Source organism: Prionailurus bengalensis, chromosome B3 (genome assembly GCF_016509475.1).
Source record: "Prionailurus bengalensis isolate Pbe53 chromosome B3, Fcat_Pben_1.1_paternal_pri, whole genome shotgun sequence".
In the NCBI taxonomy this organism is placed as follows: domain Eukaryota; kingdom Metazoa; phylum Chordata; class Mammalia; order Carnivora; family Felidae; genus Prionailurus; species Prionailurus bengalensis.
Genome location: NC_057355.1, coordinates 68,165,146 through 68,183,267, shown reverse-complemented (window position 1 = coordinate 68,183,267; position 18,122 = coordinate 68,165,146). Strand labels below are relative to the sequence as shown.

At 36.3% G+C, this 18,122-nt stretch overlaps 1 protein-coding gene across 1 annotated transcript in view; it reads right to left on the bottom strand.

The window, feature by feature from the left end:
• The window catches only part of AQR (aquarius intron-binding spliceosomal factor), a 99,655-nt gene that overhangs the window by 9,138 nt on the left and 72,395 nt on the right, over positions 1-18,122 (bottom strand). The window contains exons 26-32 of the mRNA XM_043555714.1: positions 16,250-16,385; positions 14,066-14,275; positions 11,707-11,844; positions 8,090-8,161; positions 6,820-7,007; positions 5,953-6,124; positions 3,362-3,532 (exon numbers count right to left, since the gene is read on the bottom strand). Of these exons, the coding sequence (XP_043411649.1) occupies positions 3,362-3,532; positions 5,953-6,124; positions 6,820-7,007; positions 8,090-8,161; positions 11,707-11,844; positions 14,066-14,275; positions 16,250-16,385 (1,087 nt within the window). The remainder of the gene's footprint in view (positions 1-3,361; positions 3,533-5,952; positions 6,125-6,819; positions 7,008-8,089; positions 8,162-11,706; positions 11,845-14,065; positions 14,276-16,249; positions 16,386-18,122) is intronic.

The window sequence follows — 18,122 nt, the reverse complement described above, 5'->3', positions numbered from 1 at the left end:
CCTAGCATGCTCACTTAGGATTTAATGGTGTACAGCACAGTGATTTCAGAATTCTACACATCATGCAGTGCTCACCACTGCAAGAGTACTCCTTAATCCCTATCACCTATTTAACCCATTCCCTCACCCTCCTCCCCTCCGGTAACCATTAGTTTGTTCTCTATAATTAGAAGTGTTTCTTAATTTGTCACTCTTTTTTCCCCCTCCTTTGCTCATTTGTTTTGTTTTTTAAACTCCACATGAATGAAATCATATGGTGTCTGTCTTTCTCTGACTTATTTCCCTTAGCATGGTACTCTCTAGTTCCAACCATGTTGCTACAAATGGCAGGATTTCATTATTTCTTTAATGGGCAATATTCCACTGTGTGTGTGTGTGTGTGTGTGTGTGTGTACACATCTTCTTTATCATCAATCCACGGACACTTTGGCTGCTTCCGTATCTTGGCTATTGTACCTAAGTGCGTATATCCCTTTGAAATAGTGTTTTTATATTCTTTGGGTAAATACCCAGTAGTGCGATTGCTGGATCACAGGGTAGATCTATTTTTAATTTTATGAAGAACCTCCTTACTGTTTTCCACAGGGGCTGCAGCAGTTTGCATTTGGTTTGGGGCTACCTTGAATAAAGCTGCAGTTCATGTATATTTGTGAACATGTTTTCATTGCTCTTGAATGACTATCTAGGAGTGAAATTGCTGAGTCGTATGGTAAGTGTATGTTTAACTTCACGAGAAAATGTCAAAATGTTTTCCAAAGGTGCTGTGCCACTTTACACATCCACCAGCACTGTTCCAGATTCAGAGTTCCAGTTTCTCCACATCCTTGCCGACACTTGGTATACTGTCAACCTCGTCAATTTTAGCCAATCTACTTGGTGTGTCATGGTAGTTTTAATCTGTATTTCCCTGACAATGAATGATGGTAAGCATTTTTCATGTGCTTATGGGCCATTCCTATGTCTTCCTGCATGAAGTACCTATTCATTTGCCAATTTTGTATTTGCCAATTTTGTATTGGGTTGTCTTTATTTAACAATGACTGTCACAGGAGTTCTTATATTTTGGATTTAAGTCCTTTGCTCTTACACGTGGATATAAGCCCTGGAAATGTGTTCCCAACCTGACCATGTGGAGACCTTGTCTGAGAAATGGGTTCACACACTGAGAATGGCAGAGCAGAAGGATGGAATGAATCTTGGTCTTTGATGACATGATGGAGTCATTTCTGTAACCCAACCCTGGAGCCATTCCATTTTTGTCTTCTTGTGTGAGAAAGAGTAACTTTCTTCTATTATTTCAGTTAAGTTTTTGTGTTATAAATAATAAAAGGACTCGGATACCGATGTTCTACTTCTCAACTCTCTGTATTTCAAGGCTATTAGTTTCTCACTTCCACGCTCCACATTCCTTATGGAGTGGCCGGTGTGTCCTTGTACTCTTTTCAACTGTCTCCATTTCTGGGTTTTTGTTTTATTTTCTTCCAGCTCACATTTCATCTCTTCCCGAGTTCTTCCATTTCTGTGCTTTGTAGCCTTCCCTCACAGAAATGATTACTTCATTAAGCACTTTAAAAATCCACTGCCGGGGCGCCTGGGTGGCGCAGTCGGTTAAGCGTCCGACTTCAGTCAGGTCACGATCTCGCGGTCCGTGAGTTTGAGCCCCGCATCAGGCTCTGGGCTGATGGCTCAGAGCCTGGAGCCTGTTTCCAATTCTGTGTCTCCCTCTCTTTCTGCCCCTCCCCCGTTCATGCTCTGTCTCCCTCTCTGTCCCAAAAATAAATAAAAACGTTGAAAAAAAAATAAAATAAAAAATAAAATAAAATAAAATCCACTGCCAAATATGTATTTGATGTTTTCATCTGTTCCAGGACAACACGTTATCTGAAGCAAACGTCTTGTCAGTATGCTTTGTGCTAGGTTCCTTTGTCTGACTCTTTCATCACTGAATAAGTGGGTTTCTTGGATTAGCTATGTGCAAGAGGTTAAACTGGGTTGAGCTGGACAGTTTCCTAAAGGCTGCATTTTCACAACAGAAGGTTCTCATTTCCTCTGCTGCTGTAGAGACAAGTCTACTTTTTGGTGAACATGAAGGCTTCTTTGAACCAATCTGGGACCAGGAACACTTCTAATTTCCACATCTATTGTTGAGTAATAAGAAGGTGGCTCTTACACTTCAGAGTGTGCCACTCACCTTCAGAAAGTGCTTTCAAGACTGGTCCCCTAAATTCTCTTCTTCCCACATTTTCTTTCTGTTCTTGGTCACCTGATCTATGTCATCTCCCTAACAATGGAGTTTGTCTTCTCCTTCCATTTTCCTGTTACTCTTGGATGATTTCCAAGAAAAAGTGAGAGCACTTTGATATAGCCATGTTTACAACCAAGCTCTTAATTTCATCATTAATAATATATTTGTTATCCTTAACTTTCAGCCCTTTATTGATATAATCAAGAGTCTTCATATTTATTTGATATTACTCCATGCCACATAAAAAACTTAAAAAGTATAAAAATAATCGTCAGGTCTGATGGTACTTTACAATCTTCTCTGATTCTCAAGAAAAAACACTCTCCCACACACATACAGTAAAAAGCAGTACAAATTATACCTTTGCAAAATAACAAAATAAAAAGTTCTATAATTTCTTTTTTCCTTTTTGAAGGTTTCAATTTTGATGAAATGCAATTTGTCAAAATGTTTTTGTTATGAAATTTATTGTCAAATTGGTTTCCATACAACACCCAGTGCTCATCCCAAAAAATGCCCTCTTCAATACCCATCACCCACCCACCTCTCCCTCCCACCCCCCATCAACCCTCAGTTTGTTCTGTTTTTAAGAGTCTCTTATGCTTTGGCTCTCTCCCACTCTAACCTCTTTTTTTTTTTTTCCCTTCCCCTCCCCCATGGGTTTCTGTTAAGTTTCTCACGATCCATATAAGAGTGAAAACATATGGTATCTGTCTTTCTCTGTATGGCTTATTTCACTTAGCATAACACTCTCCAGTTCCATCCATGTTGCTAAAAAGTTCTATAATTTCTATTTCTATTATAATGGTACATAAATAATGTCATTTCATTGTCCTTCATTTTACCAACAAAAAGTTTTAGGATCATTTACTTCTGATTATCACCAACAAAAATCTTTAATGTGATAGTTGAGACAGAAGTTCACAGTAAACCAACAACAATCTCGGCTAGGACTGCCAAAGAATTATTTATAGTTCCCATTATTTCATTTTCTCACATCATGAAAGGAGATAGCAAAGAGACAAAGTAGAACAATATAAATAACTCATAATAAATACAAATTTTTCCACTTGCCAACATGATGAATAAGAGAACATATAATATTCATAAAATTACCTTATTTGGTCTTCCAATCAATGGATTGCTTCCACATCGTCTATTGATGATGTCACGAATAAGATGCTTTTGCCCATTATATGTTGTTAGAATACTGATCTTGTCAGCAGGGTAACCAAGTAAACACATGTACATAAAAAGTGCCACTACATATTCTGCTTCTCCAAGATTCTGTAATGTAAACATAAACAGATTATGTCTTTATTTCCTTTCATTTCAGTTTTACAGAAAGAATGGCAAACTGGCACAACTGTTGATTTATTATAATTCAAGAAGTGACATTAACTTGGATAACTGAACACCTTCTGTAAAACTGAGGGATAACTCTATCCTAGATTAATAATGATAAATAGGGGCGCCTGGGTGGCGCAGTCGGTTGAGCGTCCAACTTCAGCCAGGTCACGATCTCGCGGTCCGTGAGTTCGAGCCCCGCGTCGGGCTCTGGGCTGATGGCTCAGAGCCTGGAGCCTGTTTCTGATTCTGTGTCTCCCTCTCTCTCTCTCTGCCCCTCCCCTGTTCATGCTCTGTCTCTCTCTATCCCAAAAATAAATAAACATTGAAAAAAAAATTAAAAAAAAAATAATGATAAATAAAGAGTATATGGTAATTATTTCTCTTTGATATTTGGAATATATCAGTGATATATGGAATACTCATAAAATAAGTTACCAACTTAATGGCTTAATATTTCTGGGACCACCACAATCATAATAAAGATCAATAATAATATTCTGCTACAATACACTGCAACTGTAGGTATGAATGAAATAGTAACACAAAGGAGCAAGGTAACCATCTAAGAAGCCAGCAGAAAAATCCAGTCTAATAATAGCATATGCATCTAATAGTACTGAGGTGGACTCTCAATTGGGGTGCAATGTTTTCTCCTTTTTCCTTAGTATTTCCTTGTGTGTTTTATGTTTGGTCTCTTCTTATGGTTGCCACCTCTACCAGACCACTTTAAAGTGAGAAGAGAATGCGGCCTCAAATTGGTCAGTCTGGCTTACATTTATGCTAAGCTGAATCCGAAAGCGAGGAAGCGAACCCAAAGCTTTGTACAGTTCAGTAGCGACTAAATCAAAAGCATTAGAAGACAGAAAAAAGTAAAATGAGAACATAAAACACAACATGAAAATCAAAAGAAGAAGACAAGAAGCTGGATTTCATGTAAAGGCAAAAGGAAAATTCTGGAAGACCTTCAGAAAAATCATTTATATTCTGATTCTGGGTTACACTCACAGCTTGATTTACCTCTTTCATTTAACTTTTCTAGTTCTTTGGAAGACAGGAGGGAAGAGAAGCTACATGACTGTAAATCTGTTGTCTGTACTGATAGTAACTACATTTATCTAATCAGCTCTAACATAGGTAAAATCTTTTGATGTATATGCTACTGGATCTTTAATATAGATTATCTGTATACACTCCTATGTTTTGTTGATCCTCTTTAAAAATAAAATGGGGGGGGGGGGCGCCTGAGTGGCTCAGTGGGTTGAGCATCTGACTTCGGCTCAGGTCATGATCTATTGGTTCAAGGGTTGGAGCCCTGGGTCAAGCTCTGTGCTGGCAGCTCAGAGCCGGGAGCCTGCTTTGGTTTCTGTGTCTCCCTCTCTCTCTCTCTGCCCCTCCCCTGCTCATGCTCTGTCTCTCTCTCAAAAATAAATAAACATTAAAAAACAATTACTATCACTTAAAAAAAATAAATAAATAAAAATAAAAATAAAATGGGATCTTATACAACGTATTTTGAAACCTGACTTTTTTTCATTTAATATAGCATAAACATTTTCCCTGTCAGTGAACAAAGTTATAATCTTAGGATTCTTAATGCCAATTCATTATTTCATTATATGAAATAGGTAATAATGTAATTACTCCCCACTGATATTTAGGTTATTTCTCTTTTCTAAAATACTATGCAGTAAAAGAAAAAAGATATGATAGATATTTTAGCATATAAGTCTTTGCAAACTTGTCTAATAATTTTTTAGGATAAATTCCTTAGAGTGAGAACACTGCTTTTAATACATACTGACAGTTCACCAAACTGTTTTCCTACTAGCATTGCATGAATATAGAATTTCCGCAAACCAACTCCATGTGGAGTATTATTGGAGGTGAAAATACGGTCCGGTAACTTACAGCTGCTACGAATCTCTTTTTTTGTGTGAAACACAATATTCTTGTCCTTACTGCCTTTGTCTGTTTGGGTGTTGATTATTTTAAAAGGTGACTTATAGGAGTTCTGTATGTATGTTCAGAATTCAAATCCACAATTTGTTAAATCTTAAAAATAAATTTTGTCTCCAATCAATATTTTTCTTTATGATGTCTACTTTTGGTAATGAGCTTAAGGCCTTTCTCATCCCAACATTACGTATTCATCAGTATTTTCTTCTTTCTAGTGTGTTTATACTTTCTTTTCTTTGATGTATCTTTATCTGAAATTGAAATTTTTGTGTTGTGTATGAGGTAGGGACCTAGTTTTCCTTTTTTCAATGGCTAGCCAAATGGTTCGGTATCACTGATTTAGGTAGTAATTCAGCTAGGCAAATGCAAAATAAACCTAAAAATTTTATGTTTTTTCTTACCTGATAAAAATAAGGATTAGGTTCAGACTCTCCCACTCCTTGAAAATCTTCCACATTGATGAGCTGGAAGTCATAAAGCAAGCCGGCATTTGCTGTACTAAACTCCGGCAAGAGCTGTACGTGGGGTAAGTTTCCCAGATTCTTGTATCGCCAGTTGTAGAGGTTACACAAGCTTCCGAAAGACAAATCCCACCCCAAACAGGAAACATTAATAATTTAAAATCTTCTTCTAATATACATAAGGAACTGTGCTCTTCCTTTTAATTCTCATGTTAACCATTTTGCTCTCATCGTTTTAGCGATAATGCTTTTTCAACTTTCCCTCCCTGCTTCAAGCAACCAAAGGTCAGAAGACTTGATGATACTATAGAGATGAAGCTCTATTGTGTACTCTGAGGTAAATGTTATCTTTAATCCTTAAATTAAAAAACCAGGAAAAAAAATCAGGGAAGAGCCTGTAACTTGAGGAATATTTTGAGGTAATTATGAGATGGGGCCTATATACTCAATACAAATAAGAACTGGTGTGTTTTCCTTGTTTACCTTTTGCTTTAGATTTCAAAATGATATTAACTGTGTATCTTACACTTAATATGGGGCATACAGTTAATGGGGGCATAAAGACAGTGAAAGTGACAGAGAAAAGAAGCCCTCAGTTCACAAATCACATACATTAACCTTAGTGAACGAAGTGCAGGAAATAACTTAGTTCACATACCACGCAAAAGGCAATACAGGCACTTTCAGATTTGTAGATGCCAAGTTCCTAGACAGCTGGGAATACTAGAGTCTCTACAGAATATGCTATCAAATACTTGGATTATGGAACAGGGGTCCTTAAACAGGGAATACTTAAGGCTCCTTTACCTTGCTCTGGCTCGCCCTTGAGCATCAAGGTCCACAGTAGGAACTCCAACACGGACAAAGCGAGTGAACAGAGACTGCTCCATATTTGAATACTTCTGAAAGGCCATATTCTTAATGACTGGAGGTAACTGATGATGATCACCAATCATAATCCAGCGTTTCAGTCGGCTAAAACCATCTTGAGGATTCTAGAAATGAAAAGTGAGGAGATGACAAAATACTCTGATTAATATATTATCCTATTAGTCTCCAATTTATCATACAAGAGTCCTATTTACAAAACAGCTTTATTAGCTTACTAATTCTCATTCACCAGCTCCACAGAGAGACATCTGGCAAATGTACAGAATGACTTGTGAGCCACAAACAGGTGCCATCACCCTCGTGGCTCACAGTGGGTGAGGGAGGGTGGAAGGATTGGGAGGGCAAGCATGAAATTAACTCTGCTTTACCAGGTAGGGCAATCCAAAGAGGTCTGGAAGACTCTGGTCAGAATTAAGCAAAGGGTACACAGAAAGAAACAGATGCCCAAACAGGGAAATGGAAGGATGTCAGAGTAGACACCTCATATCACAATTACTCCGAGAACCAGTTCTGAGAACCTCCAAAGCAGTAAAAATTATGTCTTTAATATTTCCCACAGTATTACTTCCATTTCCTGCTTTATAGCTCTCCTTGTTCCTTGAAACATACCCTGATAAAATGCATTCCAAGTCCAAAATAATTTGGCTTATAAAACAACTTTTAGAACCCAATTTATCTATGAATTAAAGCAGTCTTTATTCTTAAATTGGGATTCCACATTTTGTTTTTAATTCTTCCATAGTAAAGACTATGGTACAGTAAGAAACATTCTTAAACATCATCAGTTGGCTAAAAAAATTTAGGCATAAAGAAAAGCAATGTACTCAGAACATCAAAAACAATTCTAGAAACAACTCTAACAAAAGAAATGAAAAAATAGCTCATCTACCCTCCAAACTGCATAACAATGTAATTTTCTTGATTAAAATTACTAAGCCTTTTCAAAACTTAAAGATAAAGTATGAATTTTTAAATAGTACTCCCGGAAACAAAACAAACTACTAAATAACCACTGAACAGATTAAAGGAAGTTTATAGGCTTAAAATAGATTAGCGACCATAATGAAGTTAAAGAGAATATGTAATTATGGCAATTAGCACCCCAAAACTGTGTAGCTTTTTGACACTGTCCCCCGGAATTCTTCAAACTCTATTTTCTTTGTTTCAGACCTCAGTCTCCTCCTACCTGTAGAAGAAGAGGTATAAAAGTTTCTATCTCCAGAATCTGCGCAGCCTCTTCCATTAAAATGTTGTCATACTGAGAAAGGGAGAAAAAAAGAAATCTTGTCAAAAAGGCAGCTTGAAATCTAAACAACTACCACCATAACTGTAACAACTAGCCAAAAAACCCCAAATAATATTAGACAAAAATAACATCATACAAATTATTCAAACATGACGCCCCTGCTTTTCTAGTTCAAGTCTTAGACCTCAGGGAAGTCCTCTAAATAAACAACTACCTTGAGGAGATCTCACAGATCATATCTTGCATTGCCCATCAACTTAAGTTATTTTCAATTCTGTTCTTTAAGTTCTACATAAGAATCAAATTATGATTATATATGAGGTCATTTCCATTGATACTCTTACCCTAGGTAGTATTTGGGAGCATTTATTTTTCCCTTATGAATTCTACCCAGCACATAATAATCCACCTCTGTTGTATCCCTGGCAATTTGTCACCAAAGCATGAAATTTTATCTTCAAAACTCCCTCTCCATTTCTACCACCACGACCACTGAAATCCAAGCCACTTCTCTATTGCCAGAAATCTCTTTACTAGTCCTTCCCCTTCCTGGCTTGCCTCTCATAAACCACTGATACAACAGGAATCAGATCATGTCACCAACTGGTTCCAAATCCTTCAATGGCTTCTAAATGTCTTAGGAAAGAAATCCCTGAACATGGCCTGCACGAGATGTATTAATAAGGGCCTATATTCAATTTGGTCTCTGTCTTCCTCTCCTACCCTTCTCCTTACTAATTAAAATTTAACCATGTTGACCTATTTCATTTTCTTAGAAATGGCAAAATGTTCTGACTTCAGGCCCTCTGTAATACGATTCTCTCATTTTTTTGTTTGCTTGGCTTTTTCTTATTCTTAAAGTACCAGCTTAAAACCCACTTTATCCAGGTCTTCTCTCACCTCCAAATCTAAAACAGATTTCACAGAACTCTGTCCATTTGTCTCACAGCACATCACAATTTGTAATTCTATCTGTATATTTACTTGTTTGGTATCTGTATCCTTCCACTAGCCCAGTTTCTGGTAATGCCAAGTACTGCACACTTATAAAATAATGAAAAATCAAGTCTTTCTCCAACATAAGGAATTTTCCTTCTTTCTTTCATGATTACTTCCATCTGCCCAATTATCTGCTAGATCTATTCTCGACATGCTTTCCTTCCCCTCCACTTCTAATTCTGATTGTTAGTGTGACATCCCCTTCCTTGTCTTATTGGTAAAATACCTTCTTTGAGAATCTCACTAAATACAAATTAGAGTTCCTTTTTTTGTGTGTTTTTAAAGTTTTCTCCTCTTAGTCTGTTTTCTAGAGAGGCAGAAGGTAGGAGCATATATTTACTCTTAATGATTAACTAACCCTCCGCTTTTAAATGGATTGTATTGTTTATATATACAGTACTATAATTTCTGTGCTATTAATTTTTACCAAACTCTGCTTGTACCTATTTGTTTGTCCAAGATAAGTAGCTAAGATGAATTTCCATTGGAAATCCAATGATGAAAGTTAAGGTTCAATTATATACTGTTTTCTACTGAAAATGACTAAAGGGTTAGGCATGTAGATAGGTGTCTTCTCCAGCTCTATCTGATGCTGAATTTCCCTATTACAAGGATTAATTAGGTCATCCCTGTAGGAGCTTAGGAGGAGTTCCAAGAGCCACATTTTCTCACAAGTCTCTGCATGGACTCTCGGGATAATAGACATGATATGAAAAAGAGTGGGAGCAGCTCAAAGATGTTTTAAAGAGCCTGCTTTCTGAAAATAACTGAAAATCTAATGCAATTTAACTTACCAAAAACATATCTATAGATTCTACTTTGTAAAAGACGATTTTAATCACCAAGCAAGATTATGACATAACCGTATTGGGCATATTAAGGCAGGAAGAGAGCATATGACTGTGCATGCATGTCCCCGTGGGGACAGCACAAGGTCAAATGACAAAGTCTAAAAGGGAAAGAACAAAGGAAATACTAAAAGAGTTGAAAGAATGGTTGATTATCAGGGGAGTAAGGGACTGACCTTTCTTAATGTTAAGTAGCTCTATAAGGTTTTTAAATGTTTAAATCACATGCAGGTGTTGAAGTTTGATAAAAATAAAACTTCAACATTGAAAATATAAAAAAATGTAAGGAATACTATTAGCACTAATGCTAACTACATACGAATAGCACAATTAAATAAATGATTAATGAAAATTTGATAAGCTACAAGTAATGCTTTTTAGAACGTGCATATGAAAAGCTGCAAGACACCATAAAATGTTATTTATGATTTTGCACCATTTCCCTTGTTATTAAACTGATAGTATTTAATATCAAATAAAGCATATTTTATTTATTTTAACAATTATTTATTTATTTTGAGAGAGAGAGGGAGTGTGCAGGAGGGGCAGAGACAGAGTTAGAGCGTTCTCAAGAAAGTTCTGCCCTGTCAGCGCACACACAGCCCATGCCGGGCTTGAACCCACGGACCGTGAGATCATGCAAAAGTCGGACACTCAACAAACAGCCACCCAGGCGCCCCAAGTATATAATGTCAGTCCCAGAAACAAAATATTTAGGTGAAAAATTCTCACTAATAATTTGCAAAAGGGTAAATTCACACCACTCGTGTAAGTTCACAGTACCTTTTCATAATTTATCGTACTTGTGTTACCTTGCAGCTGAGGAACCTTTTCATCCAAGATAGCAACTCTTCTATCACCTTGAATTTTTTTAGCACTTACCTTCCAGTGAGCTCACAACATTTAAAATTTCTCACTTTCATTAACAACAAATGCCTTGCTAACTTTGAATTCAAACCAGTACACAAACCCTAATTTTAAACAACAGATAAACCAGTTTCAGAGAAGTGAAATGATTTGCATTAAAATCAGAGTTTAGGCCTGTATCACTAGCAAAGTCACAAAGAGCCTGCAGATTCAAATTTACTGCTCATTTATTACATTCTACTTTAAATGAGTCATAGGCTATCAGGCTATGGTGCCCATTAACTCTCCTGTCTTTTATCATATGATGAAATCATTTTAATAGCTCATCCTACAGTCTAAATGAGGATCCCATATCCTTATATGGAAAGCTTTTCGTCTACTGAATGAACAAATAACTGGGAGTGAATGTGTACTCAAAACATGAATAATGCAAGCATATAAATGTCTAATAGGTGAAAAACATTGTCAAATGTTATTTTTATAGGTTTTAGTTCTGTATGGAGATTTTTTAACATAGTGAAAACAGATGAATTTACCTTAACAAACATTAGAATTTAGTTAGACGATTATGGTCATAATGTTATTTAGTGGCCATAGGTCCAATAAGTAGACTTAGAAAAATTAGATTTAGAGTACACTAATCATGTAAACATCCAAGGTTATCATCATTTTCAGAAGAGACGTTTTTAAGTAATTTTGAGTGTGAACTTCAGTCAGAGGTAAGCAATCTCCAAGGAAAATGGCATAGGTAAAAAAAAAGGAAAGGGGAAAAAGGAAAAGAAAGGAGAGGAAAGAAAACACTAACAACTGAACAGATGATGAACTAAGGAACTAAGTCTCTACCTTGAAACCTAGCTTGACTAAATCATGTCGTTTTAAGGCAGCATGAGTACAGGTCATAGCAATGATTTTGGCTTCTTTCACCAAAAGGTATTTAGATCTGTCCAGTCCACTTCGAAGCAGTTCGGAAGCTCTGAATTCCTATGGGAATGGGAGTCAGTGAGAGACTATGTTAGGAAGATAAACACATTTTATGCATACATTCCTACAATCCAGTTTATCAGAATTAATTCTTGATGAGCTAATATAAATAAATCACAAACTAAGCCTAATGAATCATAATTTTATTCATTATTAATTAGATACTAATTGTGTTCAAATAATAACTGATATTCAAGCTATAATTTAGGCTGTTTTTGTATAATGTAAAATATTTACTGTATCAATAAGATTACTGAATAAAACATCTATCTCATTATTTATTTTACTCAAGGTCCCTCCATGAAAACTATTTCAAGTATTCATAACAAAGGGAATTGAACGCAGGGGTCTGGTTTCACAGGTGAGAGAAGCCAGTCAGGGAATGGTTGAAGTAACCCAGAGATTAGCAATAGTACGAACCATTGTAGAATCTGACCATTCCTAGGCTAGGATAGACAAGGGAAGGAAGCAGTGTTGTCAGAGCCCAGGGACGGGGGTACCAGAATAATTCAGAACAATCATAGTGAGCCAGGCCAACTGAAACTGGAGCCATGGAAGAGATGAAATCCAAGGCAGCTGGTGGAGAAATATCCTAGCTTCTCTTTTTCTGCCACATTTTTATTGGCTGAACCGAGCCAGAAGTCAGCTGATAAGGGAGGGCAGGATCAGCCCCACCTCTGACCATGGCAGAGGATCCCCCACAAAGCAGAGTAGAGGATGGACAGCAGATGCTGAGTGAGGAGCAAACAAGCTCAAGCAGAGTACCTAATACAAAGTTTTTTAAATCTGAACATTATGTCATACTTACTTCCGACATTTTGAACATGTTTGCTTTTTATTTTTTTTAAATTTTTTTTTTTTTTCCAACATTTATTTATTTTTGGGACAGAGAGAGACAGAGCATGAACGGGGGAGGGGCAGAGAGAGAGGGAGACACAGAATCGGAAACAGGCTCCAGGCTCCGAGCCATCAGCCCAGAGCCTGACGCGGGGCTCGAACTCCCGGACCGCGAGATCGTAACCTGGCTGAAGTCGGACGCTTAACCGACTGCGCCACCCAGGTGCCCCGAACATGTTTGCTTTTTAAATAATTAAAACAATACAGGTACAGGAGAGGTATGCTATTTAAATCTCTCCCACCCTCTCCCAAGACACCTACTATTATGAATTAAGTAGATTTTTTCCTTTTACTTTCTGTTTATGTAATCATAAACATACTCTAATATTGTTTCATAGGTTCTTAAAATTTTATTTATTATTATACTGTATATTTATTATTTTGTACCTCCTGTCCATCCACCCATCCATCGACCTACTCATACATATTTACTAAACATATACTACGTGCCAGATACTCTTCTAGGAAGAAGAGTATCTGTATCTAAAAGGTACAAATAAAACAAAGCCACTGCTCCTTTACCTGGAATAATCCTGAATCATCCTACTGAGAAATGTGAGCTTGAATGTGATCCCTTTATGCTATAGTCTTCAAATGATGTTTTCCATAGGGAATGAGAAAAGTAGGAAGCACAAGGGGGCTGGTATAGGTGCCTGGATTCCAGACATATTTTTCTCTTATTTTACCTTAATACTCAACATAAATCAACCTGCCTAACAAAGCAACCTCACTTTTTGCCACTGATCAGAAGGCATAAAGAACATGCCTTTTGGCCATGTGGCAGTCTCAGATTCTAATTCAAAGAAACACTATTGAATCTCCTGAGGGAAGCATTCCTTTCTTAAATTCGAAGACTTTTACACCAGAAAAGTAAAAATAATGGGGATTCAATTCATATCTTAATTTTTACTCACTTCTTGAACTAAAACTATAAATGTTTTCTTTTTCTTTTTTTTTAAGGGATAATTTATTTTGAGAGAGAGAGAGAGAGAGAGAGAGAGCAAGCTCACGAGCAGGGGAGGGGCAGAGAGGGAGGAAAAGGGAGAATCCCAAGCAGGAGCTGTGCTGTAAGCACAGAGCCCGATGCGGGGCTTCATCCCACAAACCATGAGATCATGAACTGAGCTGAAATCAAGAGTCAGAAACTTAACTGACTGAGCCACCCAGGCACCCCTATGAATGTTTTCAATGATCTCACTTAAAAGTAACAATCTGGTTTGTAACATGTGAATATTCCACATTTACTTCATTAAAAACAAAACCCGAAACCCAACTAAACTCAAAACCTTAAAAGGAAAGTTAAAAAAAACTTGAGAATCCTTACCTCAAGCTGAGTAAAGATTTTCTTAATGTGCCTGAAACATCCTTCAGCAATTTCCATGTCTTCTTCATAAGATCGGCCTTTAAAAATGGGTTGAGGGGCATTTGCAAAGTATTCATGAAAAGGGAAGAAAGTGGAGACTTCCGTGACATCTGGCAGTGTATTACCTTTATTTTTTACTTTGCTGATATATTCTTCCCAACGAGACATGACCTATAAAAAAAAGGGACTTGACTTCAAATTTCTCAGCTAGTTATTATACTTTAAATGATAAAATAAAAGAGATATCTAATAAAAATAAGACTTGCTAAGGGAAAGAAAAAAAAAAGCAGTCCTTGACCCAACAGGACTATTTCTTATCTGAGTCACTGACAGACTGCCCTTCTTTTATAAAAGTGACCTTTAAGAAAAAGGTTCTTTAATAAAAATGTAAAAGCTAGAAAGAACCTCAGGGTCATCTCATGGGACTTTTTGATCTTAGACATTTCAGACTCCATGGATACTCAAAACAGTATTACTGATGCTTAAAAAACAAAACAAAACTAACAACTCCTAAACAAAGAAATTTTTTATTTTTTCATCTCAGTTTCTCTCCATATATGGGAAGTCCCACTTTAGCACCATTTAAGTAAATTTGGCATTTCCAACCCTTCTCCCAGACCCTAATAATTTTTCCAATCCTCTTTTGTACATTTACAATGAACTTCTGTTAAACTGAGTATGTATCTGAAAACTCATTTTATGACTTTGTGATAGAGCTCGATTATATCCTGGTATGTTGTAGTATGCCGCTACCATGCAGTTCCCGCTCGATCTCAATTTTGGTAATTCTCCTAGCCTTTTACAGTTTACAACTTCAGGGTTTCTCCAAGTGTGGTTCTTAGGCAGAACATCTGAGAGGCAAAACAAAGATGTAGATTCCTGGATGCCACCTCTTACTGAGAGAGAATCTCTGGAGACAAACTTCCCAATCCTCCCATCCACCTCCCCTCCTGCAATACACTTTGTTCTCTGTATTTAAGAGTCTCTTATGGTTTACCCTCCCCTGTTTTTATCTTAAAATAACTTTCCCACTGTGATTCTTACGTGTTGAAAACTGTTAATCTATACTGTTAATTTTAAAAAAAATTTACAATTGTTAATCTGTACTGTTAATTTTTCCCAAGTCGATTACTTAAGCCTCCACAAATGTATAGATTATTTCTCCTACTTTTAAAGGTAGTTTTCACTGAGAGCCCAATGATTTTTATTTTGTGCCAAATATACATTTAGACATGATCTTTACTCCACTATTCAAAGTTCTAAACTGCCTGAGTCTAATGCAGACAGACTACTTTGCAAGATGATGTGTATCTTCTCTGTGTCACAAGGAACCATGAAATCTGATCATTTTAAATGGATTGAACTGGTTAGGGTGTCTACTTATATCGAACATACACCAATTCTTTCAAATACATTTTAAAATTTCAATGTTACAGTTGAGACTTAAAATATATGAGTAACATGGATACAAAAAGAACAAATAATGTTATACAAAATTCTCCATTATATGATTATGCCTTACTCTGCTTAAAATTATTAGCAAACCAACTGATTATTAAGGTTTATTTCTGTTCATTTTTTATTTAGCTTTCTATTTCTCAATGGTTCTCACACCCCAAAAAATTAACCCTAAGAGAAGCAAAAAAAAAAGCACACCTTTAAACAGAAGTCAAAAGAATTTTTAACTTAAACCCCTACTTTTGAAACTGGCTGTAAAATACAGTATATTTCTGGAAATTTGAAAGGAGAATGTGTTTTTCTTCATTAGTTGATTAATGTGAAGAGTAAAAGTAGGTTACAGAACTGTACTTTGTTACCACTGGGTAGTTAGCATATTTAGTTGTCTTTCCACAGTAAAGAAAACAAGAGAGACTAGAAAATTTGTCAATAGCAAGAAAGAAAAAAGTAAAAAAATTAAAAAGTAGCAACACTGGCCTTTCAGTGAATGCGTCATCAAACAGTCATTTAGTCAAGAAAATCGAAGTTAATAGGAGATACAAACACTTAATATTCACAAATATAGCTTTGACAACAGCATAAATTTTAATCTACTCAACAAAAAAATAAGCTTTCAGGAAGGACCTCAAGAACCTATCCCAGTTTCCAAATGAAGACCATATGATTTAAAAACTCTTAATCCCCTACCTGATATAAGAAGAAATAGCCTGCAGTTTCACAAGTATATGAAGCATCTCCTGGAACCCCTAGACTCTTTTGCAAGCGTTTGACTTCTTCTAAAAGTTCTATTCTTCGAGCCAGGACATAATTAACTCTTCCATACCTAGAAATTTCAATTAAGTAAAAAAGCAAAATTATATAAAGAAGAGACTTTCAAGGAGACTGTCAGAAAAATATTTAAGAAAATCATAGTAAAAACCATAAATGGCCAAATAGAAAAAAAAAACTGTAGAAAACATTGTTTTTATTTAATAAAAGTGGTAGTTCTTGGATCAGTGCTGATCTGCAAACATGTTAGTGGTCTGTGAGGAAGGAAAATCAACTACATCACTAAATGCACCATTTAATACACCATTCTTTTTTACTCCCCTCACCTCCATAATAAGACCTTCACAAAGAAGTAGTGTATTCTGGTGTTATCACAGACCAAGAATACATAGTTTATGGAATGGCTGCTTTGAAGAGCACTGTTTTACACTGTCATAGAGATAGATTAGTTCTAAAAGCTTTGATAAATAATTTTAAAATGTATTTGAGGGCGCCTGGGTGGCTCGGTCAGTTAAGTGTCTGACTTCGGCTCAGGTCATGATCCCATGGTTCATGGATTCAAGCCCTGCATCGGGCTCTGTGCTGACAGCTCAGAGCCCGGAGCCTGCCTCGGATTCTGCGTCTCCCTCTCTCTCTGCCCCTCCTCCGTTAGCGTTCTGTCTCTCTCTCTCTCTCTGAAAAATAAACATTAAAAATTTTTTTTTTAAATAATAAAATAAAATGTATGTGAGTGGGGCGCCTTGGTGGCTCAGTCGGTTGTACGTGTTCGACTCTTGATTTTGGCTCAGGTCATGACCTCATGGTTCGTGAGATGAAGCCCTGAGTTGGGCTCTGTGCTGACAGCTCAGAGTCTGCTTGGGATTCTCTCTCTGCCCCTCCTCAACTCATGCCCCTCTCTCAAAATAAATAAATAAAAACTTAAAAACAAAAAACAAAAAGCAAACAAACCCAAAACTATGTTTGATCATTCTTTGTTGTCCCAGCATGTACCATTGCACCTGAAGCTACTATATTCATAAATATTTGCTAAATGAGTAAGAAAACTGAAATTTGAAAAGTACCTGGCCCAGAGGTATGTAGTTAAGAAAAAAAAGCAGTGTATCAGAACTGGATCCCAAAACCTGTACATACTCTTTCCACAATAACAAAGTGCCTTCTATAACCTTTTAACATTAAAAAAAAAAAAAAAAAAAAATTAACATAGTGTAAACACTGCTGTTCTCATTTTTAAAGACTGGTCAAAGGAAGAGGTCATGTTCCTGAATGCTCCACAGCTGAAATTCACCTGAGGAAGCAAGAATGATTGAGAATAAAAGGGCTATAAGACACAGTCTATGTTTAAAGAATTTCCCAACTCAGAAGGATATAAACATCACAGCAGGTAACTTTTTTCAGAAAGTTTGCTTATCTAGACCTTAAAGCATTTTCTATAATAAACACTTTAGGAATGAGGAAAAAACTGAAGATGCTTATAAAGGAGTCTGTAATAAAATGCCAAAATTCTTGTGATATAGGGTTAAATGTAAAATAGACAATGGAATTCTATGTACTACTACTTATTCTATTATTCCATAAATCTAAAACTATACTAAAAAAAAAAAGTTTTAATTTAAAGAAGCAATGTATACAATTGTCAATAATAGCATGATCACAGCTGATTATTAAAAGGGTGAATACCAAAAAGTTGTTTTGGAGTAGTGGAATTATGTATGACCACTCCTCCTCTATCTCACAAGGTTTGAAAATTTTTCTTTAGGCAAAATGATATTACTTTTACTATGAAATGATACTG